This window comes from Eupeodes corollae, chromosome 2, assembly GCF_945859685.1.
Source record: "Eupeodes corollae chromosome 2, idEupCoro1.1, whole genome shotgun sequence".
Lineage (NCBI taxonomy): Eukaryota > Metazoa > Arthropoda > Insecta > Diptera > Syrphidae > Eupeodes > Eupeodes corollae.
The window spans coordinates 23,298,513-23,325,647 of record NC_079148.1 but is presented as its reverse complement, the minus strand read 5'-3'; the positions used below and the strand labels follow the sequence as shown (position 1 = coordinate 23,325,647).

At 33.4% G+C, this 27,135-nt stretch overlaps 1 protein-coding gene across 4 annotated transcripts; it reads right to left on the bottom strand.

Annotated features, from left to right (window-relative positions):
* Nucleotides 1–2,818: 2,818 nt before the first annotated feature.
* LOC129946954 (sesquipedalian-1) lies at nt 2,819–25,275 on the bottom strand. 4 transcript variants are annotated; one of them, XM_056057338.1, is made up of 4 exons: nt 24,778–25,275; nt 24,497–24,694; nt 24,277–24,423; nt 2,819–3,242 (listed from the first exon to the last, which is right to left on the bottom strand). In XM_056057338.1, exons 1-4 carry the CDS (start codon nt 24,977–24,979, stop codon nt 2,977–2,979), a joined length of 813 nt encoding a protein of 270 aa, XP_055913313.1. In that variant the 5' UTR covers nt 24,980–25,275; the 3' UTR covers nt 2,819–2,976. The 4 variants fall into 4 exon arrangements, 2 of the variants coding, with proteins under 2 accessions (XP_055913313.1, XP_055913314.1); XM_056057339.1 differs by having other exon boundaries at nt 24,497–24,691; nt 24,778–25,272; XR_008781667.1 differs by lacking the exons at nt 24,277–24,423; nt 24,497–24,694; nt 24,778–25,275 and adding an exon at nt 3,638–5,028 and having other exon boundaries at nt 3,105–3,242.
* Between the last annotated feature and the right edge of the window lie 1,860 nt (nt 25,276–27,135).

Here is a 27,135-nt window from a genome sequence, read left to right as displayed (position 1 = left end):
TTTGTATGTTGCTTATCTCCTCTAAGGTGTATTGTTATTAATTATTATTATATTATTAAAAAATTATTAACACTAAAATAAATTACATTGTTAATAATCAGCCTTATTACGGTTGTCAAAGATCAATTAATTGACAATTGAAACATTTTGTCAATTAATTGATAAATTGGTATTATGAACGCGAGTTGATCATTTTTTGATCCATTGTGAACAAAGATCAAAAATCTATTGTGAATAGTGCCTATTTACTTTTGTAGTATACATGTCTAAGATCTTTATTTGGACCAATAATTTTGATATGAGTCCCGTCGATAGCACCAATAACATTTGGAATAATGCTCTTTTGAAAAAAGTATATCTTGGCCTGGCGTTCTTCTTCTTGTGAATATATAAATTTTATCCATTTAGGACAAATATTTGTTTCCAAGACATTTAAAACTTCTTTCAAAACAACTGAAACCGTTGGTTGCGCCATACCAATGTTAAAATCGTTCCCAACACTCAACTGGTAGCTTCCTTGCGCAAGGAATCTTAAGACAGCTGCAAATTTTAGTATGTTTGGGATGGATTGTTGTCTTTTCGTTGGTTTTAACTTGTCGTTGATATCTAAAAATACATTAAGGAAGGCTTATTTCGAAAGTCTAAAGTTTTGAATGAATCTAAAAGTGAGCCAAATTAGATTTTGTAATGTAACTAAAAAAGATCTTTTATCTACATAAATATGTTCAGCCAAATCGGATTTGAAGCATCGCGTAGTTTTCTTCGAATCTTTGCTTGCTCCAAAGTATTTCCTTCTTCAATTTCATTTTCACCGAAAAATAGTTCAATAGAAGATATGGTTTTTGGCTTTCGGGATCCGTAAAATATTTTATCAACAAGGAATTTGTGATTGACTGAAAATTTGATAATTTACAAATATTTTGACAACCATAATACCAACAAGACCGTCAATTTAAATCATTCACAATAGATCTAATTTCTGAAGAGCGTTTACAGTTTATCAAAAATTTTGATTGCTGACAACGATAATACCAATTTATCAATTTCATTGAAAAATGTCAACTAGCGTATTGATAATTGACAACCATAATAGAGCTGATCTTAAAATATAAAGCTGGAGCTGCTAGGGCTTTCAGCTAGTAACAAATTTTACAAAATTTTTTCCAAATTAAGTGCTGACATTACTATGTGTGGCTCCTGTCAAAAGATCTGATAATTTGTTGTGAACTATAGTTTGACTTTTTAAATTTATTTGAGTACATGATAATAGATGACTTATGATGAGCGTTTGATTTTCGTCGCAGAAGTGGCAGAGCGGGGGCATCTCTTTAGTGATGAGCTGTTTATACGTCAGGTTGGTGTGACCCATTCGCAATCGTATGTATATTTTGAATCTTATTATTTGATATGTTTTAAGGGTAGTTGGCTTTTTCAGCGTTAGGGTTAAATTTGGTGTAGGTGTGGTGATAATTCAACCAGTTAGTTTTCTTTTGTATTGTTTCTTAAGTCTCTTTTATTGTAGGAATAGAATGAACTTCTAACTTCATTTAGAGCAGGGATCCATGCAATTTTTAGTTTCCCACTTCTCGAGATGAGTTTATCGTGGATGTTATGGTGTATTTGCTAAGATTGGTGAGAATAGACTCTTTTGGTAAGTTCCAGGGCGGATAGGTGGCTGAGTTTACATTTTGAATGGCAATAGGTATGTCAAGTTCTTTTGCAGATGTTAAAGCGGAGAGTTTAACGTTGATTTAAGTCTTGGGGTTTTCTTTCGTTTTATAATTTTTGTTTGCATCTTTGTGAATAGGTGACCTTCTGGAGCAGTTTATTTTTTGTGTCGTAGCCGTTTTAAGATATTCGATTCTTTCAATAAGCTGTGGTAATCCCGCATCTGTCAAGAGGTTCCGAATCGGAGTTGTACGAAAAGCCCTCATACTCCTGATGTGATAAGTCGGGTGGATGACTTCAAACATTAACTATAAATCGCTAAACCATAGTCGATCTTAGACAAAATAACAGATCTTATTACATTAATTATAGTATTTACATTGAAATAGCTGTTATAAATTAAAAATTATACCTACAACAAAATTAATTCAAATTACCTGGAGCAACATAAAGAATTCATTTTTGTTTAATTTTAAACTATATATTTATAAGAAACTGTACCTACCTATGTACTAATCTCACACAAAGTGCCAAGGGTACCGATATTATCACTGACCGGATACTAGTAGGAGTTCCCTATGAAATGCCTTCCTATACCTACCAATACCCTTTATATCTTATATTTGAATGTGAGATCAAACCCACATCCTGAAACAAAAAATATACAAAACTAACTATAACTATAACTATCCCCATATTCTTCTTCTTTACAAATAAATGTCTCCATTATCGATACTACCGCCAATGACACGGCAGCATCCTATCGCCCTAAAAATGTCTGCCCATGAGAGTGCTATAGTTTTCATATACAAAGGTATGAATTCCAGTTAAGTTTTTTTTTATAATAAATTTATTATAGATATTTTTATTTTACTGGTCTCATGAGAGAGACTCATTTCAAAGATTTTTCTAAGCTATAAGTCCGTGGATTCTGAAAAATAAACATTGCCAGTTCTGATTTCTCCTTTGAAAATTTGTAGATCTTCTCAGAAAAAGCTGGAACAAAATAAGTGCTAGGAAACGACCCATCAACAGTAGTGATGCAAAAATGTTAATAACAACAAATTTTCACAAATTATCCTTTTTTTTCAATAAGTTTTGACAGCCAATATTTTTAAATTTTCACCCAACCAAATACACACACATAATCCAAAATTTTATAAAATATATTTGTATATTATTAATTTATTTACAAACTAAAAGCATACAATAACTAGAATTAATGTCATAAAACAGAAAAATTATAATTAAAAATGAAAATAAAAAAAATTCAACACATAGATTAGGTATGCACCCTACATACAGAGATTACGATAACAAAATATCAATTAATGGCATTGCGGCGACTTCCTTTTCTGCTAGCTCCTTCGCTGCTAGTTCCTTTGCTGCAAGTTCCTTTGCCGCTCGATGCAATTCAACGTCTATCATAACATCATTGCGAAAATGCTGATGCATTTTTTCAAATAACTGGCTAGTTGACAATACTGCTTTGGCATTGGTAAGTTTACCAATTGTTTCCATTGAATTATGTGATGATCCTGCAGCATTGACTAAACATGTTGATGGTGTTGATTCTGCAAAAGATACGAAGCCATTGGATGTTATAAGATGTCTTTTGTAGATTTTGTGCAACCAGATTATAAGAAAAACTAAATTAATAACAAACAATGTAACACAACTCGAGAGAATAAGAAAAGTTAGTATTTCAAGTTGAAGTAGAATTTCCATGACGGTGCGGAGTGGACCATGACACCATCACAATAAAGTTAAATGTATAAATTTATGACAGCTGAGTGTTGTGGTGTAATATTTTGCTCTTATCAGCAGCGATTTATTTCATAAATAAATGTTTAACCTGACAACGACGACGCGCAATTTTGTTAAGTACACAATCGAAAATAATGTTATAGGAAACTGAATGAAACAAAACTGAAATATGATCGATTTATTTGAATTCCATTCTATGTACCTATTGAGGTTGGTTTTGTTTATGTGAAACAAAATATTGTTGTCTCTCTGGCACAAATTAATTTTATTTCTATCATTTACTTATGTATGTATGATTTATTCGTCTTTTGCATACCTAGCGGAACTCTTGTAAACAAAAATTATTTTCACATAGGTACATGTGTTGTGAATTTAGAACTGTTATCGCTTTGCGAAATCGCCAAATGCTCATTTATATTTACACTGCGGTTCACTTAAATACAGACAATAACAAAATTTAAATAATAAATGTACAGTCAATCAAACTGATATTCGTATAGCAGCTAGATTAGGTTAGGTTAGGTTGGAGTGGCTGTCCAGATATCATTTACACACGTAGACCTCAAGGGTCCATTGTAATACCACTAATGAGGTTACTCATGGGAGAGTAATGAATTTAAACAAACCATTTTGTACTTTTAATAAAGTTAGAGAAACGTTTTGTGTCAATCGTTGCCAGTTCACTGGTATTATCGAAGAAGGGATTACCGAGAAAGTAATTCCTTCTAATGGAGAGTGCTGGACATGTACATAGAAGGTGTTGGACTGTTTCCTCTTCCTCCTCGTCCATGCAGCTTCTACAGAAGTCATTTGTGTAGACCCCTAGCCTTAGAGCATGTCTACCTATGAGGCAGTGTCCCGTTATTACTCCAATTGTAGAGCTTATACTTTGTCTGCTTAGTAATATCAAGCCTTTTGACAGTTTTAAGTCAATACTTGGCCATATTTGCTTGGTTGCCAGGCAGGTGGTACTTTGTGACCATCTAGTATTTGTTGTTTCTAAAGCATATTGCTTGAGAAGATATTTGCATGTAGCAAGTGGTGTTCCTATGTTATGTTTTTGTCTAACATAAGGCAGAAGTGTTCCGTTTTTGGCGAGCTCATCGGCTTTGCAATTTCCCGGAATGTCTCTGTGGCCCGGCACCCAAATGAGGTGAATGTTAAACTGTTCCGTCATCTCCTTCAGAGATGATTGACAATCGTGGACTGTTCGAGAGTTTGTGGAGACAGACGCGAGAGATTTAAGAGCGGCTTGGCAGTCCGAGAAGATTCGTATATCCTTACAAGATATAACTTTTTCTTTGAGCCAGGATAGTCCTTCTTTAATCGCCATTACTTCTGCCTGGAATACACTACATTGATTGGGAAGTCTATAGGATAGACTGAGATTCAGTTGTTCTGAAAAGATACCACTTCCAACTCCGTGATCGGTCTTTGAACCGTCAGTATAGAAGTGTACCGCATCGTCTTCCAGGGGTCCCTCTTCTTCCCAGGAGGATCTTGAAGGGATGGACACATGGAATCTTTTACCAAATACCATTTTTGGGGTGGTATAGTCTAAGCGATCTGGGATAGATCTGAAATTGTCTAGAATAGTTGCATGTCCAGTATTGTTACTGGGCCATTGAGAGGTGGCTCTAAGCCTTACACATGAGTTGGCAGCCACCTTTTTAGAGAAGATGTCAAGTGGTGTTAGGTTTAAAAGCACTTCCAGTGCTGCGGTTGGTGTTGTGCGAAGTGCTCCTGTGATGCACATACCTGCTGACCGCTGGACTTTAATGAGTTTATTTAGATTTACCATCTTATCCAGTGCGGTCCACCATACGACGGCTCCATAAATGAGTATCGGCCTGATTACCGAAGTGTATAGCCAGTGGGTTATTTTTGGGGAGAAGCCCCATTTTGATCCTATGGCCTTTTTACAATTCAAAAACGCTACAGTAGCCTTTTTGACTCTTTCATCAATATTTGCCTTCCAATTTAGTTTTTTGTCTAAAATGAGGCCCAAATATTCAGCTTGGTCGGAAAAGCTTAATGGTATTCCTTTAATCTTGGGTGGGCTAATCTGAGGAATTTTATATCTTCTCGAGAAGAGTATTAATTCTGTTTTGTGTGGGTTGACGTCCAATCCACATTGATTAGCCCATTTAGTTAGCCTGTTTAGGTCATTTTGTAGGAGTTCCGAGAGAACTTGGGGGTGCTTCCCAGATACGGATATCGCAACGTCGTCAGCGTAGGCAATCACCTTGAAACCTTCTGTTTCCAATGTTGTAAGTAAGTCGTTTACTACCATGTTCCATAAAAGAGGCGAAAGGACTCCACCTTGGGGAGTGCCTCGATTCACCGATCTGGTGGTAGTAAAACTTCTCATGTTAGAAATTATTGTCCTGCTTTTGAGCATGAGACTTATAAGATCTATGAGTGACTTCTCTAATTTCAGCTTATCCATTGCTGTTGTGATCGCCTGGTAACTGACGTTGTTGAAAGCTCCTTCAATATCTAGGAACGTTACCAGGTTATATTCTTTGTATTCGAGGGAATGTTCAATAGTACGTACCAGCGAGTGAAGTGCTGATTCTACTGATTTTCCCTTAGAGTAAGCATGTTGAGCTGTGGAAATGAGACATGGTTTTAAATTATGTCTGATATAAATTTCAATCAATCTTTCCAAGGTTTTAAGAAGGAAGGATGATAGGCTGATTGGTCGTAGATCTTTAGGGTTAACGTGTGAGGGTTTCCCTGCTTTGGGAATGAAGCCTACTTTTGCCATTCTCCAGGCTTTGGGAATATATCTCAACCTTACACAGCTTGTCAGAATGATTTCCAATGGTGGAATAATCATGTCTGAGCATTTTTGTAGTTCGGCCGGAATGATTCCATCTGGTCCTGGAGATTTATATGGATCAAAGCTGTCTATGGCCCATTGCAGTTTTTCCCGCGTTATTAGATCAACTAAATCGCTTGTAGAAGCTTGAGACTCTGATGTTAAGTCGTTGAGTATGTTAGAACTACCTGGAAAGTGGGTGTCTAATAACAGATTAAGAGATTCTTCATCTGTGATAGTCCACGTGCCTGCTTCTGTTTTTAAAGCACTAGGTATTGTTGGACTTTTTGAGAGAATTTTCCTGAGTCTTGAGGCTTCTGAAGTATTTTCTATTTTACCACAAAAAATTTCTCCAAGAAGACCTCTTAATCTTTCTTAATTCTTTTTTATATTGCTTTAGAGCTTGTTTGTATAAGTCCCAGTCAGAAGGAGATCTAGTGTACTTAGATCTGTTGAAGAGTTTACGACAGCTCTTTCTGAATGGTTCTAATTCTTTATGCCACCAATGAGGTTTCCCTTTAAAATGGTTACACGGCATGAAGATCTCATTGATTCATTTAAGGCTTCGGTGAGATGATTTACAGAAAGGTCTAGTTCATCTTTACTGGAGGAGCTTTTAAGAAGGTTGTGATTAAGCAGTTGTGCTAGTACCTCCCTATAACGCTCCCAGTTTGTATTCCGGTGATTTCGAAATCCCGTACAGCAGCTAACAACTTAATTTTTTTCGGATTTGTCAAGAACCACTCACGATCATAATTTAATTTATTTCTTATATTAAAGATCTGAATACCATCTATTGTCTACCACAAGAAAAACGCCATATTTCAACAAACAAAGAACATTTAATAACACGAACTATAAAAATCAAATAACAAGTAAAGGCCCAACTATCGGCCCTATCGAGGTAACCGTGAGTCGGAGCGGAACTTTCTCCGCAACGCATCCTTTTCGGAGATTGAATTCCGGTTTGAGGTAGCCGTCATCGCAAGAAATTTTACGGACATGAGACGACGCAATGCGATGGATATAAATTTAAGGCAGAGATGTGCAAATTAACCGATATATTCTCGATAATATGTTATAAAATAAAGACAATAAGCGTTTTAAACCATACAAAAATGGGTGGCAGAATGTAATATATTGCTTATAAAAAGTAATTTTTTCAATTATAATATGCTAGCATTTTTAAGACATTTAATTAGATGCAACGATTTTTAAATCAAAACTATCGAATAAAGTCCCGTCCCTATTTCAAACATATGTTTTTGTTCCCATTTGAAGTGTCAAAGAAAAAGAATAATTTGAAAAAAAAAAACTGTTGAAACATAAGTTTTATTTATTTATTTTACTTTATACAAGCAATAATAATAAGAAACGGATAGTGTTGGTTTATTTTTTGACGCTGAATCAAATGAGATTAGGGCGCAAAATAAAGAAAATAGAAGAAAATTGCGAAATGAAAGCAATATAAGTAAACTATCTGACGCGGCGCAAGTAAACTTATTTTCTAATCTAATTCTTATCTTCTAATAATTCTAAGATTCTCTTCCAGATTCAAGAAAAACTTTTGCCTGAATAGAAATGCGTTTGCTTTTGTTTTGGAGCAGATTTAACACAAATACAAAACAAATCATCGGTCTGATTGTGTCACTCCGGAACATAAATTAGAAGCTTGCCTCAGATTTTGGTGTTGGAAAAGATTTTCAATGATCAGTTGGCCAGTCGATGAGAATAAGAGCAAACCATGACTCTCATGTTTGGGCTTTGAGTCCTGAACGATGGTATTTCGAAAGAAATCATTTAAGTACAAGAAATAGCTGGTTGCTGGGTAAACATTTTTTTTACAACAATACAGACCATCTGAATTTGTTTCTTTTTGTAAGTAATTCAGGATATCCATTGGAGCCCTGGCTTATGACACCATTCAGGACTCCTAAACCGCAGACCGCAGAGAGCCGTTTTAATATATGTCACAGAAGAGCTCGTAACATAGTTGAACGTTCAATAGGATTATCGAAAAGCAGATTTCGTTGCTTGTTAGGTGCAAGACAGTTGCACTATGCACCTTTGAAATCTGCACAAATCGTTAACGTTTGTTGCGCTTTACACAACATATGTATGTTTATATTTTGATTCAAGTTATGAAATTTTCGAGCATGAAGATTTAAACAATACAGAAAAAGAAATTCATGAAATTCAGACTAATTTGCTTCAAAGCCAAGCAGCTACAATTCGAAATGAAATAGTTCAACTCAACTTTGATACATAAACATTTATTAAAAATAAATTTATATATTTGAAAACAAAAATATCACAAGCCTTCATGGTGTTTGTCTTTGGTTCTTAAAACTATTTTTTAAAAAAAGAAAACACTTTCCGCAACAAGAACTTGTGGGAGGACTTCGGAAAATTGTATGTTTGTATCTGTCAAGAATAAAACAAAACAAGTACTTCATCGCAAAGCATCGCATGCAAATTGCATGCATTGAATTTTGTCGGAGAGAATGCCCGATCAGCTGATCGGACAACTACCTTGAACCTTGAAGCAAAATGCCTCCGATTCGGAGGAAATCGGAGAGAATTCCGCTCCGACGGTTACCTCGATAGGGCCGTATAATAGGCATAAGCTAGCATATGCGCGCATAAGTAAACGTGCGAATACAAAGAATCTTAATACGAGTGAACATAATGGAGTCTAGCTCCGTTTCGTTCAATTTTTCTCAGTTTCGTTAGCAAGAGCGATCCTAGTCGCTCCCCGCATAAGTATAATCTGACATGTAGATACGTGAGCAAAATTTCATTATGGCTATGCAGTAATTTCGCAAATTTAAGTGAATTTCCGTTGGGTTTTTGACATTAGCTTATGTTTCAGGGCTATCGTGAATCGCATTTCTCGAGAAATTTTTCCCAAATTCGAAAAATAGCTATCGTAAACTAATTTCGAAATTAGGGAAAAATTCTGCGAGAAATATTTACCTATCGTGAACTATTTTTTATGGGAAATTTCCTTCGCTTTCTTGAGAAATATTCCGTTACAATTTTGCAAGGGAATCCAGAAAGTTGTCTGTTGATATGTGAGTTATCTCTATAAAAAATAAACAAAACTATAAAAACTAACTAAAATAATTGAATTTTTAAGGTGTAAATCTTCAAATTCCAAACAAATAGAAAAATTAATTTCCTCAATGGAAAAAAATCCGGACATTGCAAATGGCTTTACTAATAAAAGCAAGGATGATGTCCAAAAATTTTGGAATCGGCTAGAACAAGACCTCAACTCCATTGGGCCCCCCATAAAATCAATTGCTGAGTGGAAAAAAGTGAGTGGTTTACGATTTCAATGATGTTTTTTGTAAAAAAATGTTAATTTTAAAGCCAACCCAACTTCATTATCCTTCCCCACTCCTGTCTGATAGCCTCCTTCGGCAAAGAAGGGCAAACATGCACTTATTTTTATATAAGGAGGAACAGCACCAGGTTTCTTTGCATGAGGCAAAAAATCAGACAGTTTTTCGACCAAATATTTGAACAACGGCTTACTAACTCTATAGTAATTGTGAAATCTATGGATAAAGGATACTCATAACAAATGTGATGATTCAAACAAATAGGTTTTCCAAAATACAGTGCTTGTGGAAGCTCCAAAGGATTAGAATGATCTCTCAAATTGCGTCGTATGGCTCTCGGCTCATTTCGCCTTCTTGACTCTTCTTCCTCTAATAACAACAAAACTGATATTCTTTGCATTTTTATAAATGTTTAATTTAATGTTTAACAAATGTAATTATTTTGTATCAAAGCTAACTTCTTTGTTTTTTCTTTAAAATGAAATGTTAAACTGTTCGAACATTATTTTCGAATATTTTTTTTCTCGTTTCATGTTGGTAAAACTTATTCCCAGGGAAAAGCATTCCGCCAGGAATTCCTGATAGGAGGAATGTGTTCCCGAGAAGAGAAAAATTCCGTGATAGAAATATTTCCCAAGGAATTGCCGATAAGGCTGATTATAGTTGGGCCTTAACAATTTCATATTCGTACATTTCATTTAGCGCAGAAAAAACATAAATATAAGCAAATTTTAATATTTTGTAGCATAACCCTTGTTCTTAATAACATGCTTGAGTCGATTAGACATAGACTGGACAAGTCCCATTCTTGCAGAATCTGCTCTTAAAGCTCTCTTGCATTCCTTATGGTCAGTTTCCTCAGTTTCTGGTCCAAATGGTCCCATACATTTTCGAAAGGGTTAATATCCGTTGATTGGTGTGGAGTTTCCATGACCTTAGTTCAATTATAAAGCAGCCACAACTTGGTGTTATGTGCCTTATGTTTGGGATCTTTGTCCTGGTAAAAAGTGAAGTGGTTTTGCAGACCCAATTTACGTGCACTTTCACCCAAATTAAGTTTAAAATCTCTATATATTTCTTGTGGTCCATAATTCCTTCAATTACATGTTATTTTCCTACCCCAGCCGCAAAAAAAACCCTGAACCATCACTTAACCGCCCCCATGCTTGACAGTTGCGACAGTTTTTTTCCGGAAGTAGCTCCGTATTGTGTTTCCGCCAAACCATTTGTCGTCCATCTGAGCCAGATATATTGAACTGTGACTCATCGGTAAAAATTACGTTTTTTCCAATAGTCAAAATCTTTTGATTGGTGCTCTTTTGAGAAATTTAGCCGTTTTAACCTGTTCACAGAACTTATGAACGGTTTTTTCAGGCAACTCTACCGTTAAAACCGAGATCGCGAATGCAGTTCCTGTTCCTGTCGCAACTTTTCAGCAAGTGTCGGTGCACTGATCCGGGTATTCTTCTTGATTTCGCGCATGATAAGGCGGTTATCATACGAGTTGAAAATTTCGCGTGTAGTGTTTCTTGGCATATTTTCGATTCGATTTTCCGAACGATACCTTTTTACGATTGATTGGATAGTTGATCTTGATCTGTCAACAAGGTCGGATACTTCTTTCAATGATTTACCATAATTATAAATTATCTTGTTCCAAGTCGCTTGAGCTCCTTCCAAAGCTACATTGGAGTAATAGTTCAAATTTTGTACGGGCTTACCAAACTAATTTAAATGAGGAACTGAGAAAACATAGTTCAGAGGGTGATAATTTAAACATGACCAGACTTACTGACATAATGAAAACTGCAGTCCCAGTAACCAAAAACTGGAAGCAGAAGAATGATTTTAAACAAGAATGGTTTGACTTGGAATGCTTTAAGGCAAGAAAAAAATCATTTACTTTACTAAAGCTTCTGAGAAAATATAACTTGCATGTCTTTAAGACTATGTATGCGTCTGCGAACAAAGAGTACAAACACATCTGCTCTGCCAAGCGTAAGCAAAACGATGAACAATCCATACAACGCTTAAACTCAGCGATGTCTTCGGCAGAATTCTGGAAAGCGGCTAAAGCAATTAACGGACGGCCCAGTAGAATAGGATCTTCACTGCACGCAACCGAGCTTCAGGATTATTTTAAAAGTTTACTTAACACTGCGCAATTTTCACCCCTGCCTCAATATGCTGCTCCGGTTTTCTTAGACGATATCCTTGATTTACCGTTTACAGTGCTGGAACTTCGGACTGCTTTAGAAAAAACCAGATCTGGTAAAGCCCCAGGAGATGACAGGATTCCTTCAGAATTCTATATAAACTGTACGTCCGAGTACCTGTTTTCACTCACCAAAGAATTCAATAGAATTTTCGAAACCGCAGAGGTGCCAGCCTGTTTAAAAAAAGCAATTATCTATCCGCTGCATAAGAAAGGTGCGTACGATAATCCCGAGAATTACAGGGGCATTTCTTTTTTGAATTCTTCAGTGAAGTTATTCAGTGCACTTATTTTTAAAAGGCTAACAGAGTGGGTTAACGACAGAAACATACTCAACATGTTCCAAGCTGGTTTTAGGAAAAACCACTCGACTGTAGATCAGATTTTCACCTTATTTCACATTGCCGATTACTTTAAAAGCAAAAAGAAGAAGCTATATGCTTTCTTCGTAGATTTCAGAGCTGCTTTTGACTCCATTGCCCGTGCAGCGTTATTCTATAAGCTCTATACCTTGGGTATCTCAAGCAAAGTTGTGAATCTGCTGAAAGCAATGTATGAAAACAATGTGTCTTATGTATGGGACGGACAATTTACATCAGAGGACTTTGAAGCGGAAATGGGAGTAAGGCAAGGTTGTGTCTTGAGAACTTTGCTGTTCATTTTGTTTATAAATGACATTGTCGAGGAAGTGGGAGGGGGTATTGAGTTCGGAAGTTTACGAATACCGTGCCTCATTTTCGCTGACGACATAGTTTTTCTGGCGGAATCAGTTGACGGAATGCAGCTCATGATCAACCGTCTGGAGCGTTACTGTGATCTTTGGAACCTGACTGTTAACCTTGGAAAGTCTAAAATGATGATCTTCAGGGATGGAAGTGGAAGATACTCGAGAAACGAAAGGTGGACCTACAAGGGTCAGAATTTGGAAATTGTTCGAGAGTATAAGTATCTCGGTGTATTGATCTGTGCTAACCTTAACTTTAAAAAACATTTCGAAACTAAATTAGCTGAGGCAAAGAGAGCTATTTCTTCCATCTGGGGACGTTGTATAGAGAGTAGGTTTGTGGACCATAGCACAAAGATCCAGATATTTCGTGCCACTGCTTCTTCTATCATGTTGTATGGTGCTCAAGTGTGGGGTTGCTGGCAGTTTGAGGTTGTTGAAAAGTTTCAAAGATATTTTCTTAAACTACTCCAAATTACATGGTGCACCTTGAAACTACAATGCCACCGTTATTCTTAAATACGCTAAAAATACACTTCGATTATATAATGAAGCTGCTGGAGATGAATGAAACAAGACTACCCAAATTGATCCTCAAGTCGATAATTACTTTAAGAGGCAACCTCGTCAAAAAATGGGAAGAAATAGGCGTTGAGTGTGGAGAAAGGTTACAGATTCAACCAGGTATCGGACCCACTATTCTGAGAAACATGTTTCAAAATTTACTGGGTGGTGTAGCGCGCTCAGCTTACAGTGGTTATACCTTGGAGGCTCAATCTTCTCAGTATAGGACGATATATAGCCAGCTCGACTACAACTTGCAAGGAAGCTCCTACTTCTTAAACAGATTACCGCTTTCAATGATAAGTACGATATTTAAAGTAAGAGGGGAAATGATCAACCTTAACTACATTCCACATCGTCCGGACCTACCTATTTTGTGCAATATTTGCAACCTCAAGGAAAGAGAAGATGTTTATCATTTTATTGCCAGATGCCCGATTCTAAGTGAATTTCGAGTCAGATTCTTCGTTAAATCCATAATGACTATGAGCGAAGTTTTAAGTATTTTGAATGGAAGTCTTGGTTGGGAGAAATTGTATAAATACACAACGATGGCACTGAATTATAGAACCCGAATAGTCGAAGGCGACTTTTAAATTTTAAATTTTATTTTATTTTTCTATTTTAGTAAGAAATGTATAATATTGTTATAATGTCATTCTGGTAGACGGCTTTAAGCCAAACCATATTAAACTATGAAATTTATTGTAGATACAATTGAAATATTATGAATAAAGTTTCTTTAACTAACTAACTAACCATCATTATGGTACTTTATTATCATTTTCCTCAGTTCAACCGATGTTTTGCACTGTTTTCTCCCCTTTTTTTAATTTTTACTTTTTTTTATAAATCTAAGACACACAATCGAATTACGAAAACAATAAAATGATGAAAGAAGATTTTGCGAATAAAGAAAACACTGTACGAATATGAATTTGATGTGAGTTCTTAGGAAAATATTTTTAGATGACCAATAACGTTGGTAATGCATTAAATACTTAATTTTTTATGAATTGCATAAATGAAGTTAATGCTTAAAAAAATTTGGCAATTCAAATTTATTGAATGAAAATGCAATTTTGGATACAAATTAAGTTTGTATTAAATAGAATAGAGTGTACGAATATGAATTTGATTGACTGTACGTACGCACAAATTAACCTTTTTTTCTTGGAGAGCAGTTAAACGTATTTCACGAGTTCTAATGATGAGCGCGATGAAGTTAGAAAATTATTGTTGACTTTGATATGTCATTTCAAAAACTAAATTTCCATTTCACAATAATTTCATAAACGTTGAATATAATGAAAATTCAATATGAAAATTATTGAAAGTATTTTTGGTCAATTTATTTATTATACGCCTGAGTATTGTAAGTTACAAATAAATAACAAGCAACAGTCCGTTGATAAATAGGGCCTAGTGACTTACAACTCTCAACCATTCCTGTGTGCGAGTAATGTTGTCAGGACTGAAGGGGACCTACAGTTTATATGCCGAATCCGAACGGCTAATTTGAGAAAGCACTTTTTCATGACAAGAGTTACTCTTGGAGAATTTGTCAAATCCTCGCAAGAGGCAGTACCCGTGAAAAGACTTAAGATGGCATAGGCAGGGATCGAACCCAAGACCTCTGGCATGACTACTACATTCTAAGTTATAAGATAGTTAAATAAAAATAGAAAATAGTAGGAAAGTCGAATCCAAAAATGTTCAAGACAAAGAAGTGAGGATTAAAAATCATTCAATTGATTTCTAATTTTTCGAAAACCCGAAGTTCAGAGATTAGAACTTCGTGAAGAACTTGGCTGATCCAATATTATTTTGTTATGTTTTTGGAAATACGGTTTTGAATATGACTCGCCTATTTGAACAGTGGCCTCTAAAACAACAAGGACAGTATTCAAAAAATAGCTTTGAAAATGATAGGTGATGTAACTATTATCGAAACTTTTACAGCGCTCGAACACGGCCGCAATGTTTAAATTATTTTGTTGCTTGACCGATGTTCTTATGAGCAATACTCTGTCGACTAAGAATGTTGAATCTACCGTGTTCCATCAAGTTCACCCATATTACTCGCACTTTCTGGAATACCCAGCAATTTACCCTTGAACTCAATTTCAGATGCACAGTCAAGTATATAGAAATTATTTTTTTAACCGCTTTTTTCTAACGCTCGGTTGCCGTGTTTAAAATTTAAACAAGTTAAGGCTACTAGTAATACATTAATTGTGTTGTGTATTGTGTAAACTTGAAAACGTTCAAAATCTTACGCTTAGCAAATCAGGCTCCGGCTCGGTCGTAGGGGAGATAAACTGTTTGCTTTTTCGTAGAAATTCCCTTAAATTCAAAACTAATTGTATTGCGTTAATGAATATGACCCCTATTATATTTAAAATTATTTATTTGTTTGTATACCAAAACAACATTTGTATTTTACTTCCTTAAACTTTGTTACTAAAAGTACTACTTTTAACTGAGGACTCGACCAAGAACGTAATATGCATCGGAAATTCAGTCCTTTCCAAAAATGCAGCACAAATTCATCAACTTTTGTACAACTGACGATCTAGGGGGGGTTATATGTGCCATAAAGCTTAAACAGTTAAGTTGTATAAGTAAAGATTTCATCTATAGATTTATTAGTAATTTAACGACATTCACCAAAAAGTGGTTTGCTGTCAAAACCAACTAAAATTTTTGTTTTCACTCAATTTAGAATTTGAAAAAACTTTAGTGATGCTTTAAATTATTTTTATGAAAATTGTTTCTAAGAAAAAGAGCAAATATTCAGGTTCATAAGAATCAACCTTGAATAAGAGAACATCAATTTTATATTAAGTTGTCTTTGAATTCCTTAAACTAGCCTTTAATTTTATTATTACATTTTTTGACACACATGAATAGTAAACATTGAAGTGATTTTTACTTGCGACACAAAGGAACTAAATGGCAAGTTTTAGTCAAATCAAATACGACATTACGACGGTAGAGACGTCGAAAAAAGTGGGTACCCCGATTCCATCCGTCTGTCTGTCTTTCCTGGCTCCTACAGTTCAAACAATTGTGAATTATTGAATATTGAAATTAAGGTTTTCAGCCGATTAGCGTAAGGCATTTTTTTTTTCATTTTATTCATACGTAAAATAACAGCAGTCCCCATACAATTTTTTTTTATTTATTTATTTATTTAATCTATAAGCAATATTACAGCTAATAGATATAAGCACTCCAAGAGCAAATTAAAAAGTGAATAAATATAATACTTCAGTTTTAAATTGTTTACGATTAAGATTAAAAAAGTCAATATTTGAAGACACTTCATTGAAATATATAATAGATCTTGATAAAGTTTCATTACTACCATAATTTGTCATGTGAATTCTTTGGAATAAGAAGAATCTAGCTCTCATAGACCTAGCGGGAACATAGATTGGTACCAAGGAAAGAAGAGATGGACATTTAATATGGTAGCATAGTAAGTCTCTAATCAGCATTACACTATGAATTTTTCTTCTTGATTGTAACGACTTTATTCCAAGTAATTGGCATCTAGCCTCATAACTAGGACTAAAGTTCCAACCAATTTTCTTAAATATATATTTTGTAAATCGTCTTTGAATCTTTTCAATCCGATCAGAATGAACTATATAAATAGGACTCCAAATAACATCAGCATATTCCAAAATTGATCTGACGAGAGATATATACAGGGATAATAACACGAAAGGGTCTTTAAAGTCTATTGCATTTCGTTTTATGAAACCTACTAGCGACTTGGCCTTTTGAACCAAATAATCTAAATTACCTTTAAAAGAAAGTTGGGAATCAAGAATAACTTCTAAGTCTTTAATACTTGAAACCCTATCTAAACCCACAGATTCAATTGCATAGTTGAATAAAAAAATATGAGCTTTTCTGGATAAAGAAATCGTGCTACACTTTTTGATATTCAATTTAAGGCTATTGATGTGACACCAATTTGAAAAAGAATCAATGTCAGATTGCAAAAGTTGACAATCGTCAAAACTCGAAATTTTTGAAAATATTTTCAGATCGTCCGCATATAATAAGCATTCACAATAATTAAAGACCGAGACAATATCGTCAACGAACATTATGAAAAGAAGCGGACCTAGGTGGCTACCTTGCGGGACACCTGATGTACACTGAATTTCCTTAGAGTATGTATCTCCAATCTTAACTTGTTGTGTTCTACAAGATAAATATGACGATAACCAACGAAGAAAGTGAGAATGAAAACCAAAAATCTCAAGTTTTTTTAGAAGTATTTGGTGGTTCACAGAATCAAAGGCTTAACTAAAGTCAGTGTATACTGCGTCCACTTAAAATTTTTGTTCCATAGCATTAGTGACATACGAAGTGAAATAAGTTAAATTGGTAACAGATGATCGACCGGATACAAAACCATGCTGTACTTCTGATAAATATTCACTTGTAAGAAAATCAAGCTTTATTTTCACCATGCTTTCAAACAATTTGGGAATTGCGGAGAGTAAGTTTATCTAGATTTTTTGCAAAATAAAATGGCATTTAAATTTTTGAGAAAAACTTATTTTCAGGTACATTTTTAAATCTTAAAATATAGGAAATATTTTTAAACAGACTTTTTGGAAGAAATTAGCAAGTTCTAGCGAATCAGTCGTGTATTTTATTTATTTCAAAATTGGTTTTCTGTTGAATACAAAAGATCTTAAAAGATTTTAAAAAATTAAATAAATCTACTTTTAAAGTGAATTTACTTTGGATGCTCTAGAACTAATATTTAAACACGAATTTCAATAATATAAATGTCCCAAAAACAGCAAAAGTGACACTTTTGTTAAACTAATGGCTAAATGATAATAAACGGGTCATATCTAACGTTATACTATCTTTGAATCTCTTGAGATTTGAAGTGAAAAGAGATTCTCAAACGTGTAATTTGTGAGTGCCACTCAAACTTTTCTTCTGTACTTATTTGTGTATCTTAATTTGTTTTAATTTAATTTTTTAGAGAAATTATTTACTTAAAAGCACCTATTTACTTAAATTCAAGTTCCAAACATTTTTCTCTCTAAAATGTTTAAGTTTTGTTGACTCCTTTAAGATCAAAATACGAGTAAGCAGACTGATAGCGATAGTAATAAATAGACTCCCGTAAATTGAGTTCAAAAAAACTTCGTCAAAAAAAACCCACGTTTCTTCATATTAGATCCTCTCTCATTTTCTGGATTTTTTTTTAGCGTTTTTAGTGTAAATAGAAATGGATACAAGAAACGTATATTTTATTTTTGGAAAAAAGCTACGTTTCAAAAAAATTTCTTACATTTCTGCGTGAAATGCAGCAAAAACCCTCTGAACTGTCTTTTAGCTCTTAAATATGGCATATTTAGAAAACTTTTGGAATCTGGGAATGCTTTCATATGTAGGGAGTCATACAAATTAAATAGTTGGATCATACTTTGCTGGACAACAGTGTTCTTAAATAATTTATTAAACTAAAGTTATCATTTTAGCTATTGAAATTGAAGAAAATGCTTTACTAACAAATTGGACTGGTTTCATTTTGAAAATATAATAAAATGTATGGCCTCCCCTAACTCTAATTGAAAGGAGTTAAAGCTTACGAAAAACTTCAAATCAAGAAGAAAACATTTTTTTTTAAATAACCGTTAACGGTTTTTGAATAAATTTTCAATTGAACAAAAACAGTCACAGGCAGTTCGTAATTCGATGATAGCTAGTTTAGGATTTCCAAGCAACGAAGCAAAACCTTCCAGCAAAAAGCGCCTATCCAACATTCTAGATCAGACTATCAGGCCTATTCTGCTATTCATCGGGGGGAATTTTACTGGAATTTTCAGTAATCATTATTCTGCTATTCATTCCAAGTGAATCTGTGTATGTCGGTAACGTCGGTAATACTGTGCGGTATTCTTCTATTCACGTGAAAGTATTCATTCTATACAATGCAGATCCGCATATAAAATGCAGCGGATTTTTCATTTGATGTCTAATTTGTTAATTTTTGTAAGCAAAATGTGAGTGAAAACTAATTTACTGCTAGATTTAGAATATTTGTTTTATAAATAAGATAAAATTGACATTTTTAAGGGAAGGAAGACAATTTTTATCATTTCTCCGAAACTCTCTGTTTGAGTATTCTCTTATTCCTCTGCTTACAATTGGAATAAAAAGTCAAATACTGCTCATTTTCAAAAATTACACAAATTGTTCTGTTAAGGTGGATTGATTAAACTTAATTTTTGTATGAATCAAAACAATTTGTCCAACATTCCCAAGATTTTTACATGAACAGCTGTTTTTTTAAATGTCAAATTGGTTCGGGATAACGTAGTTCACCCGATGGATATCAGTATGCAAAGGCAGTGTGAAAGGGAATCGAATGACTGAATTAAATTTACGATCCACGTGAATAGCAGAATAGGGCTATATGTTTTACAAATCGCCGGCTGAATGCTTAAATGCCCCACAGACCACTTTTTCGGGCAACTGAGTTAAAGATGTAGTTATACTTATTCGTATGTTCTATTTCGTTTTGTGCTATTCCCATTGCTGTATCTCTATTATTAATAAAGTTACAGAAACCAGTTTTGCTCCATAGACCACATATTTTCGGTTCTGTTCGTGATGATTTGCCGCATATCCAAAATTTGTACGAGGTGGGGCAGTTTTTCTATTAAAGTTTTAAAAACAGACGCTTAATGCTTAAATTCCTCATATCCACATGAGATGGCATATAGAGCATGTAACCTCTCACAATTTATTGCAACCAAGTGACATTTTTCCTGCTTATGTGCCCTATATCCATTTTTCTAAATCATTTTTAAAATAAAATTTAAGTACAAACATTAATTAAAAACCCAAAAAAATGCTGTCTATAATTAATTAAATATTTATTGATTATTTTTCGACGCTTCAATTCTGGTTTTGATAGTTTTCAGGGCTGATTAATTAATATCTGCTGTGTTTATAAGGATAATTTCTCAAAAAAGGTCATAATATATATATATTTTTTTTTAATATTAAAAAAAAAATAAAAACGAGGTAATAAGACTATTTCTATATCTTCAGGTTCACAAACTAAATAAATGCATTTAGAGTATTCTTAATAAGGTTTTTATTCAAGCATTTTTTTTTTGTTTTTACTAAAATGGATACAAACAGAAAAGGTAAAAACCAAAAATAGTTAATTTGAAAAATTGTGAAAAAATACTAAAACTTAATCCTATAAATGCTGAAGTATTTTTTAAACCAATTCCGAATAAAATTGAATGTATTTTTCTATGAAATTTTAAGAACCAAAGTTTAAGTTGGATATTTTTAATTGTAAAGTGTGAAAATACTTTGTCATTTTTCATACTTTTTTTATGGACTTAAAATTAAGCCAATGTAATATAGGGAATGGCTAAGCTATTATATTAATATGCTTTTGTTTTATATTTTTATCACTACAAATAGATTTAAAAAAATTAAAAGTGCTAGAAATTTTATATTTAATTATTATTTTTGCTATCGTTGAATTTCCAATGTTAAAAGCATAAAGGTTCTATATCCTTTTATTTTGCAGTTTGGTTTTCATAGATTTAACATTCGTATGGAAAGGGTTCTATATCCATTTTTGACTTTTTCTAAACTTTTATTTTTTTTTAAATAACCATAAATGTTTTTAACCCTAGGACTTCAAATTTAAAAAAAGAAATATTCCATTCATGTATATAAAAATTCAAAGGTCAAAATTTTCAAATGCAAAATTACGAAATTATGTTTCAAACCTTAAAATTCGTTTTCTGAGGAATAATTTTTTTTAAGCATTCAGCCGGCGAAATATTTGAGAGATTTTACTTTCATCTCTATGAATTTCGTAAAATTGGGTAGGGAAGCGAATAGGCGAAAATGTAGATTGGAGGTGCATTTATTTAATGAGAACCCCAAATATTTCTTTAGTTATATTCAAGATGGAGGTTAAATGTTCCTTCATCCGCCAGTTTATGTGGGTTTTATTGGGTTGTGGGCTGTTTGGATAACAAACAAAATAAAATGCACGACTGGGTCGCACGAACTTGCTCCTGTATGCTAAGAGTCTGTTTAAAAAAATAATTATATAAGATTTAAAAATATACCTGTAAAATAAGTTTGTCTGCAAAGATATAAATGCCATTTAATTTGTCAAAAAAAAACCGCACGATCTTTGTATATGAAAACCATAGTACTCTCATGAGCAGAAACTTTTAGGGCGTCCAGATGCCGAGTCGTTGGCGTGGCGTTAGTATCGAAGAAATTCAGCGGGAGCGAGAGAAAAATATTATTTTCATTCCCATAAGCAGCCAGCAGAATAAGGGAGATAATTAATTTTCGACCCAAAAAGTCTGCACAATTTCCTTCATTCTATTTGAGTCTATCCTTGTAAATGTTTTTACATATACTGCTTCCATATGAAGGTTGATGAATTTGTTTTTGTTTTTTTATATCAACGCACTTTATATAAAAAACGGAAAAGTAAAACAAAATGGTTTAATATTGTATTTAATAAGGGGATGAAAGATACTTCTGCATGCTTACGTCAGCTGTTTAGGATCTTGTACCGATATTTATTTTTATTTACATTCATAAGTCTGCTTTTACTTGGGTACGATCTTTGTATATCAAAAATGGTGTCTATTATGTATAAAGCTACGATGCGATTCAACTCGTTCCTTCAAAGCTTTTTTCCTTTAGATAGCTTTATTGTAACTTCATATTAGAAGAACCAGGATGGAAAATAAATAAGATAAGAAAGAGGCAGACCATGAATGTTTAAATTGTAAAGCGATCGCCTATTGGTTGTTTAGTTAGGTAGCAGGTAGATGTCTAAAACGTATGCAGATAGATAGATAAGGACAAGTTTATGATAATAATGAAGGAATGTTATTGGTAGCTAAAAGGTACATACTACATTCCTTTCTTACTATAAGTTTTCAGCGCTAACATGGAGTTTCTACGTTCAGTTGTTTACAGTCAGGCTCTTGTGCGCTTTGGATTTTAATTATGAAGTGACACGTAAGCAGGAGTTGTAGAAGTTGTACGTAATACCTTTATAGATAGGTATAATGTGTATACGTTGAAAAAGTGATTCTAATATAAAATACATATACTCTTTCTGGCCCGTTTCTTTAACTTGTACTAAGTATTTATTCTTTTATATAGGCGAAGGAAAGTAAATCATGTGTGAAACAACCTTATTCGTAAAGAATAATATTTTAAAATTACATATACAAAGTTACCAAGATATTACTTCCTGATAGACACATATCCGATACAGTTGCGCTACATGGGCGGCCATATCGTTGGTATTTACAATAATTTTAGTTATAAAAATACATAAATTAGATAAAATCTAGGAATGTAATTACAATTTTGTTAATATAATGCGCTCTTTCGGGCTCATGCACAGTCAAAATATTAAAAAAAAAAAAAACTATTTTAAGATTCAAATTTTCGCCCGAAAAATAAGTTTGTCTTTAAAAATTTAAATGCGATTTTATAAATAAAAAACATTTGATTTTTGAAATTTTTTTTTTGAAAATCGTTAGAGCGGTTTTTTTTTTAAATTAATTTTGTATATATAAAATTTTTCAATTTTGTTCTAAAAATTATTTTGGTACGCAGTTGTTTAGAGATTGTTATTATACGCTATACGCTTGAATTTGGAAATAAATGTTAACCCGTTTTTGAGATATCGAATTTTGAAAAAATAAAATTCAATATTTTTTTAAAAATCCAAACAATAAAAAATTGCACTTTTGATAATCAAATATTGTTAAGGCAATATAAGAGCTTATTCAGAAAAAAAATTGTTGAAATCGGTTTATAAGTTGCTGAGAAAATTAAAAAAACAAAATAACGGTTCTATGAGCGGTACCTTTCCTGAGCAATACAAAAATTTGTTTTTCTTATTAAAAGAAGCCAAGTTCAAAAATAAAATTTTAGAGAAAATTTAAAGAAAATCTATCGGTTTGTTTTTGAGAAAGTTCGAATTTTCGTTTTTTGACCAAAAAAATTGTATGGTGGCCACTGTTGTTTTTGATCTTAAAAAAAAATGAAAAAAACGCCTAACGCGAATCTGCTTAAAACCTTAACTTCCAAGTTTGAACTCAATCGACCCAATGGTTTAGGCTGTAGGAGCGTGGACAGACAGACAAAACCGACCGGACGGAATCGCGGGACCTACTTTTTTCGACTTCTCTACCATCGTAATATCATGTTTGATTAAAATCTCGAGTTCAAAATTTTGCACGAATGCAAAACTTGCCATATAGTTCCTATATGTCGCAAGTAAAAATGGAATTGACAGTTGAGGCCTGCTAAGCTATATTTATGACAACCTGTCGCTTGCAGCTTCAATTTACTTCTATACTTTGATTAATAGTTCTATTTACTCCCACAAATAAACTTCTACTTCTTTTGCTACTGAAGAAAACCTTCGAGGACAACTAATGCTACCAATGCTATTATATATTTCGCCGGAGAAAAAAGAAATATAAAGACTTCAGTCATAACTTAACCATTGCCACAAATGCCATTTCTTATGAGCTCCAAATTGTATGACAAATAGTTTTGTTTGTAAGAACTTTTTGGTGGTATTCATAGCATGATAACTGTGATTAGATCGTTTATCTCTTCGTGGAGTAGATAATACTTCGGGGTCAGTTATTATCGTCAATATGCTACGTTCAGCCACATCATCGACCACACCCAACCTATGTTTCTTTTATTTAACTTTCAAAAGGGGCAATTTGATATTGTTTTGTATTCATCTTTTTAGTTTAAAAAAAGGAAAATTATATGCCAGTAACAGACAAAATTGAATCTGACAGTTTGTTAAAAAAATAACTAAACGTAAGAATTGTTAAATCAGGAAATATCTACTATGTACTAAAAATGTTCAAAACTGAATACGCTTAAGATAGAGTGAAAGTTATTTTAGGTAAGACTCTCGTAGTCTTTTTTAAAAGAGCAAAATAGTCTCTATACACACCTTCGAATTTGAGTCTTTTTAATTAGTTGAGACCAATGAATGAGTGTCTGTATTAAACAATGACAATAAATTCTCCACTGAAAACAACTATATGGATATCGTAATCAAATTAATATTTACCAATTCCTGAAGATCCATTCACAACCACGGGTCTGTCAAACAATCTCTGCTGGGAAGGAGGAGGTGGTGCAGGACGGTTGAATGGGTTTGATCGTGTACGCGGAGGTTTTGATGGTATCGATGTTGGTAATTCTTGGCCAAGCCGTTCTACAATGATAAGCCATTTGTATGAAATGATATCAAGCAATACGAATCTTAAATAAATAAACCAATAACCTACGTTTCATTGTGCTCTCGATTTCATCTAATTGCCTTTGAAGCTCAGCCACCACAACCCTCTTGAATTCATAGCCGGCCGAAGTAAGGACCTTCATCCAAGCTTCCATTTGTTCATGATTATCAGCACTCAGCACATATGTCCGATTGCCATTGAAGACAATTTGAAAGCAATATTGTTCAGTTTCTTCGGAGAGTTCTGCTACCAACAAAAGATTTGTTATCTTAACTTTTTTTCTTTTACAAATAACATCCATATTCAAAGCATGCACTTTGATTACTCACCGATAGTACAGCCTTCGACAATGATAACACCCAAAGGTTCTCTATCGAATTTTTTCTCAAAATAGAAGAGTAAGTTTCCTTTGAGCACAAAATACCGACGCTGAAATGCTTTATTAACTTCACCTCGTTTATTAAGGTATCCTTCGTAATCATATGGAGGAGTGGTTGCAAAAATGCAAAGATTTTTCTCATTAATTTTCATTGTCCTGCTTTTGTTTTTAAAATACTTTTCAAATAAATATAAACAAAATGTTCTTAGTGTTAATTTGTGATGCCAATCTTCACTGTGATAAATGCAGATAGGTTAGTCTTTCGTCTTATTTTTATGAAGAATTTACGTAGAATATTAAAATTAAATCATTATAAAATCTATTAATTTTGTCCGGGTCGGGAGGAAAAATCTGGGAAAAGCGATTTCGTTTCGTCAATTTGACTTTTTGTCGTTTTGATTTTTGCTTTTCATTTTCCAAAAATATCAAATATGTCAGCTCTGCGTTCAACAGTTTTCGGATTGTTGAGTTCACTTAACTTTTTCGGTGTCATCTGACAGCAGCTAAATATACGTTGAGATATATTATATAACCATGGGATGCGTTCTTTTTGTGATGGAAAAGCTATTATGGATATGTGAATTTTTAGGCTAAGCGCGCACTTGCAACTTTTATTTTCGAAACTGTTTGGCTTCTAAATTGAGCACTATAGACTTATAAGAGAGTTAGCGCACATGCAGAACCATTCTGTCGCCAACGATCGGACTATTTGGTTTCGAAAAGGTTGCGTTTGCGCGACTAGCGTTAGATGTACCTAATTGAACGAGTTGGTTACCTTCATTAAGACACTAAATATAAAAACAATATTCCGTTCTTCACAAAAAACAGAGGTTTAAAAAAAATCATTTGTAAATAAAATCTTCAATGAAAAATTCCAAATTTTATATCAATTTTATTGTTCCCTGAAACTCTTCTTCTGTCAGATACCCACCTAAACCAAAAATGTTTGGATAATTTTGGATTCCTTTTTTCACATCACAGCCATGCAGTCATGTCAAACTTATATGTCATTTAAATGTTCATAATACTAGTTTTCTTTTTTGCACATTAAGCAATGGTTATGTTCGTAATAATAGTCCGACTACGTTTTTGATGCATCATAACAATGTTTAGTGAATATTGCTACTTCAAACAAAAGGGTTACTGATGATCCGAATTTTTCGATTTACCGACGTTCGAAATCAGACAATTAAAAATAATACCACTCAAGTTGTGGCCGATATTCCACCCGAATCGTTTGTAAAAGTGGTTAAAAATTATCTTATATAGCATTTTCTTATTAGTATTTTCTCACGCATCCATTTAAAAGACATTCATATTTCATACTTAATGGCAAATAAAAAAGCTTCTTTCAAATATGTTTAACTGTGTGACTTTTATTTGTCTTGAAGTTCAAAACCAACAAATGTATGACCCTTTTTGGCAATTTTGAGGCAGGTATCTCAATTTTGTTCATTCATTCAACATTTTTTTTTCTTTAAATATTTCAGAGATATTCTTATTCTCAGAAATATAAACAAAATTGTTAATGCAAATTTCACACTTTTGGTGTCAGAAATCTAAGAACAGAATGTTTTGATTAGATTTCGCTAGGTGAGAATGAATAGAAATTGTGTTTACAGACCAATCTCCTGCTTTGGTAATCTGATTCAAAGAATTGTCAGAAATCTTGGAAATATAAACTGGGCAATTGAGCATTATTCACATGAGCGCGACCAACGAACGACGAATGAATTACAAAATGTGAGTTTATATACGTTTGAAGACATTTTTTCACACAAATTCTTAACAAAACGATAGCAATATAGTTTCCATTTGATTAATGATGCATACTTTTACTTTTAAATGTCATATAATAGTAAATTTAAGAAAATAAATCTATTCGTCGCGAAGAAAATTGTAGTTGATCCGAACTGTTAAACTTTTTTCGCTCTCCACATTTGGCAGTCGTGTATCTCACAATAAAAGGGTTGTCCACTTTCCTTAATTGGTATATGATATATAGTGGTGTATGTCCATTAAATTCATACAACAAAAAACTCTTACGTTTTTAGCAACTGATTTTAATTCAACAAAATAATTTTAATTCATTAAAATTAAATAATCGCGCGCACTTAACCTAAAAAATAATTCTTGTTTTGCTCAATTGTCAAAGACAAACTTCATTCGCGATGAATTAAAAACTCTCATGTGAAAGAAATTTCAAAATCGACGAACATTCGTTGGTCGTGCTCATGTGAATAGTGCTTTGTGGTGCATTTAAAATCTGAAAGTGTGGATCTGTTTGAGAAGAAATGTCAAAAAACTT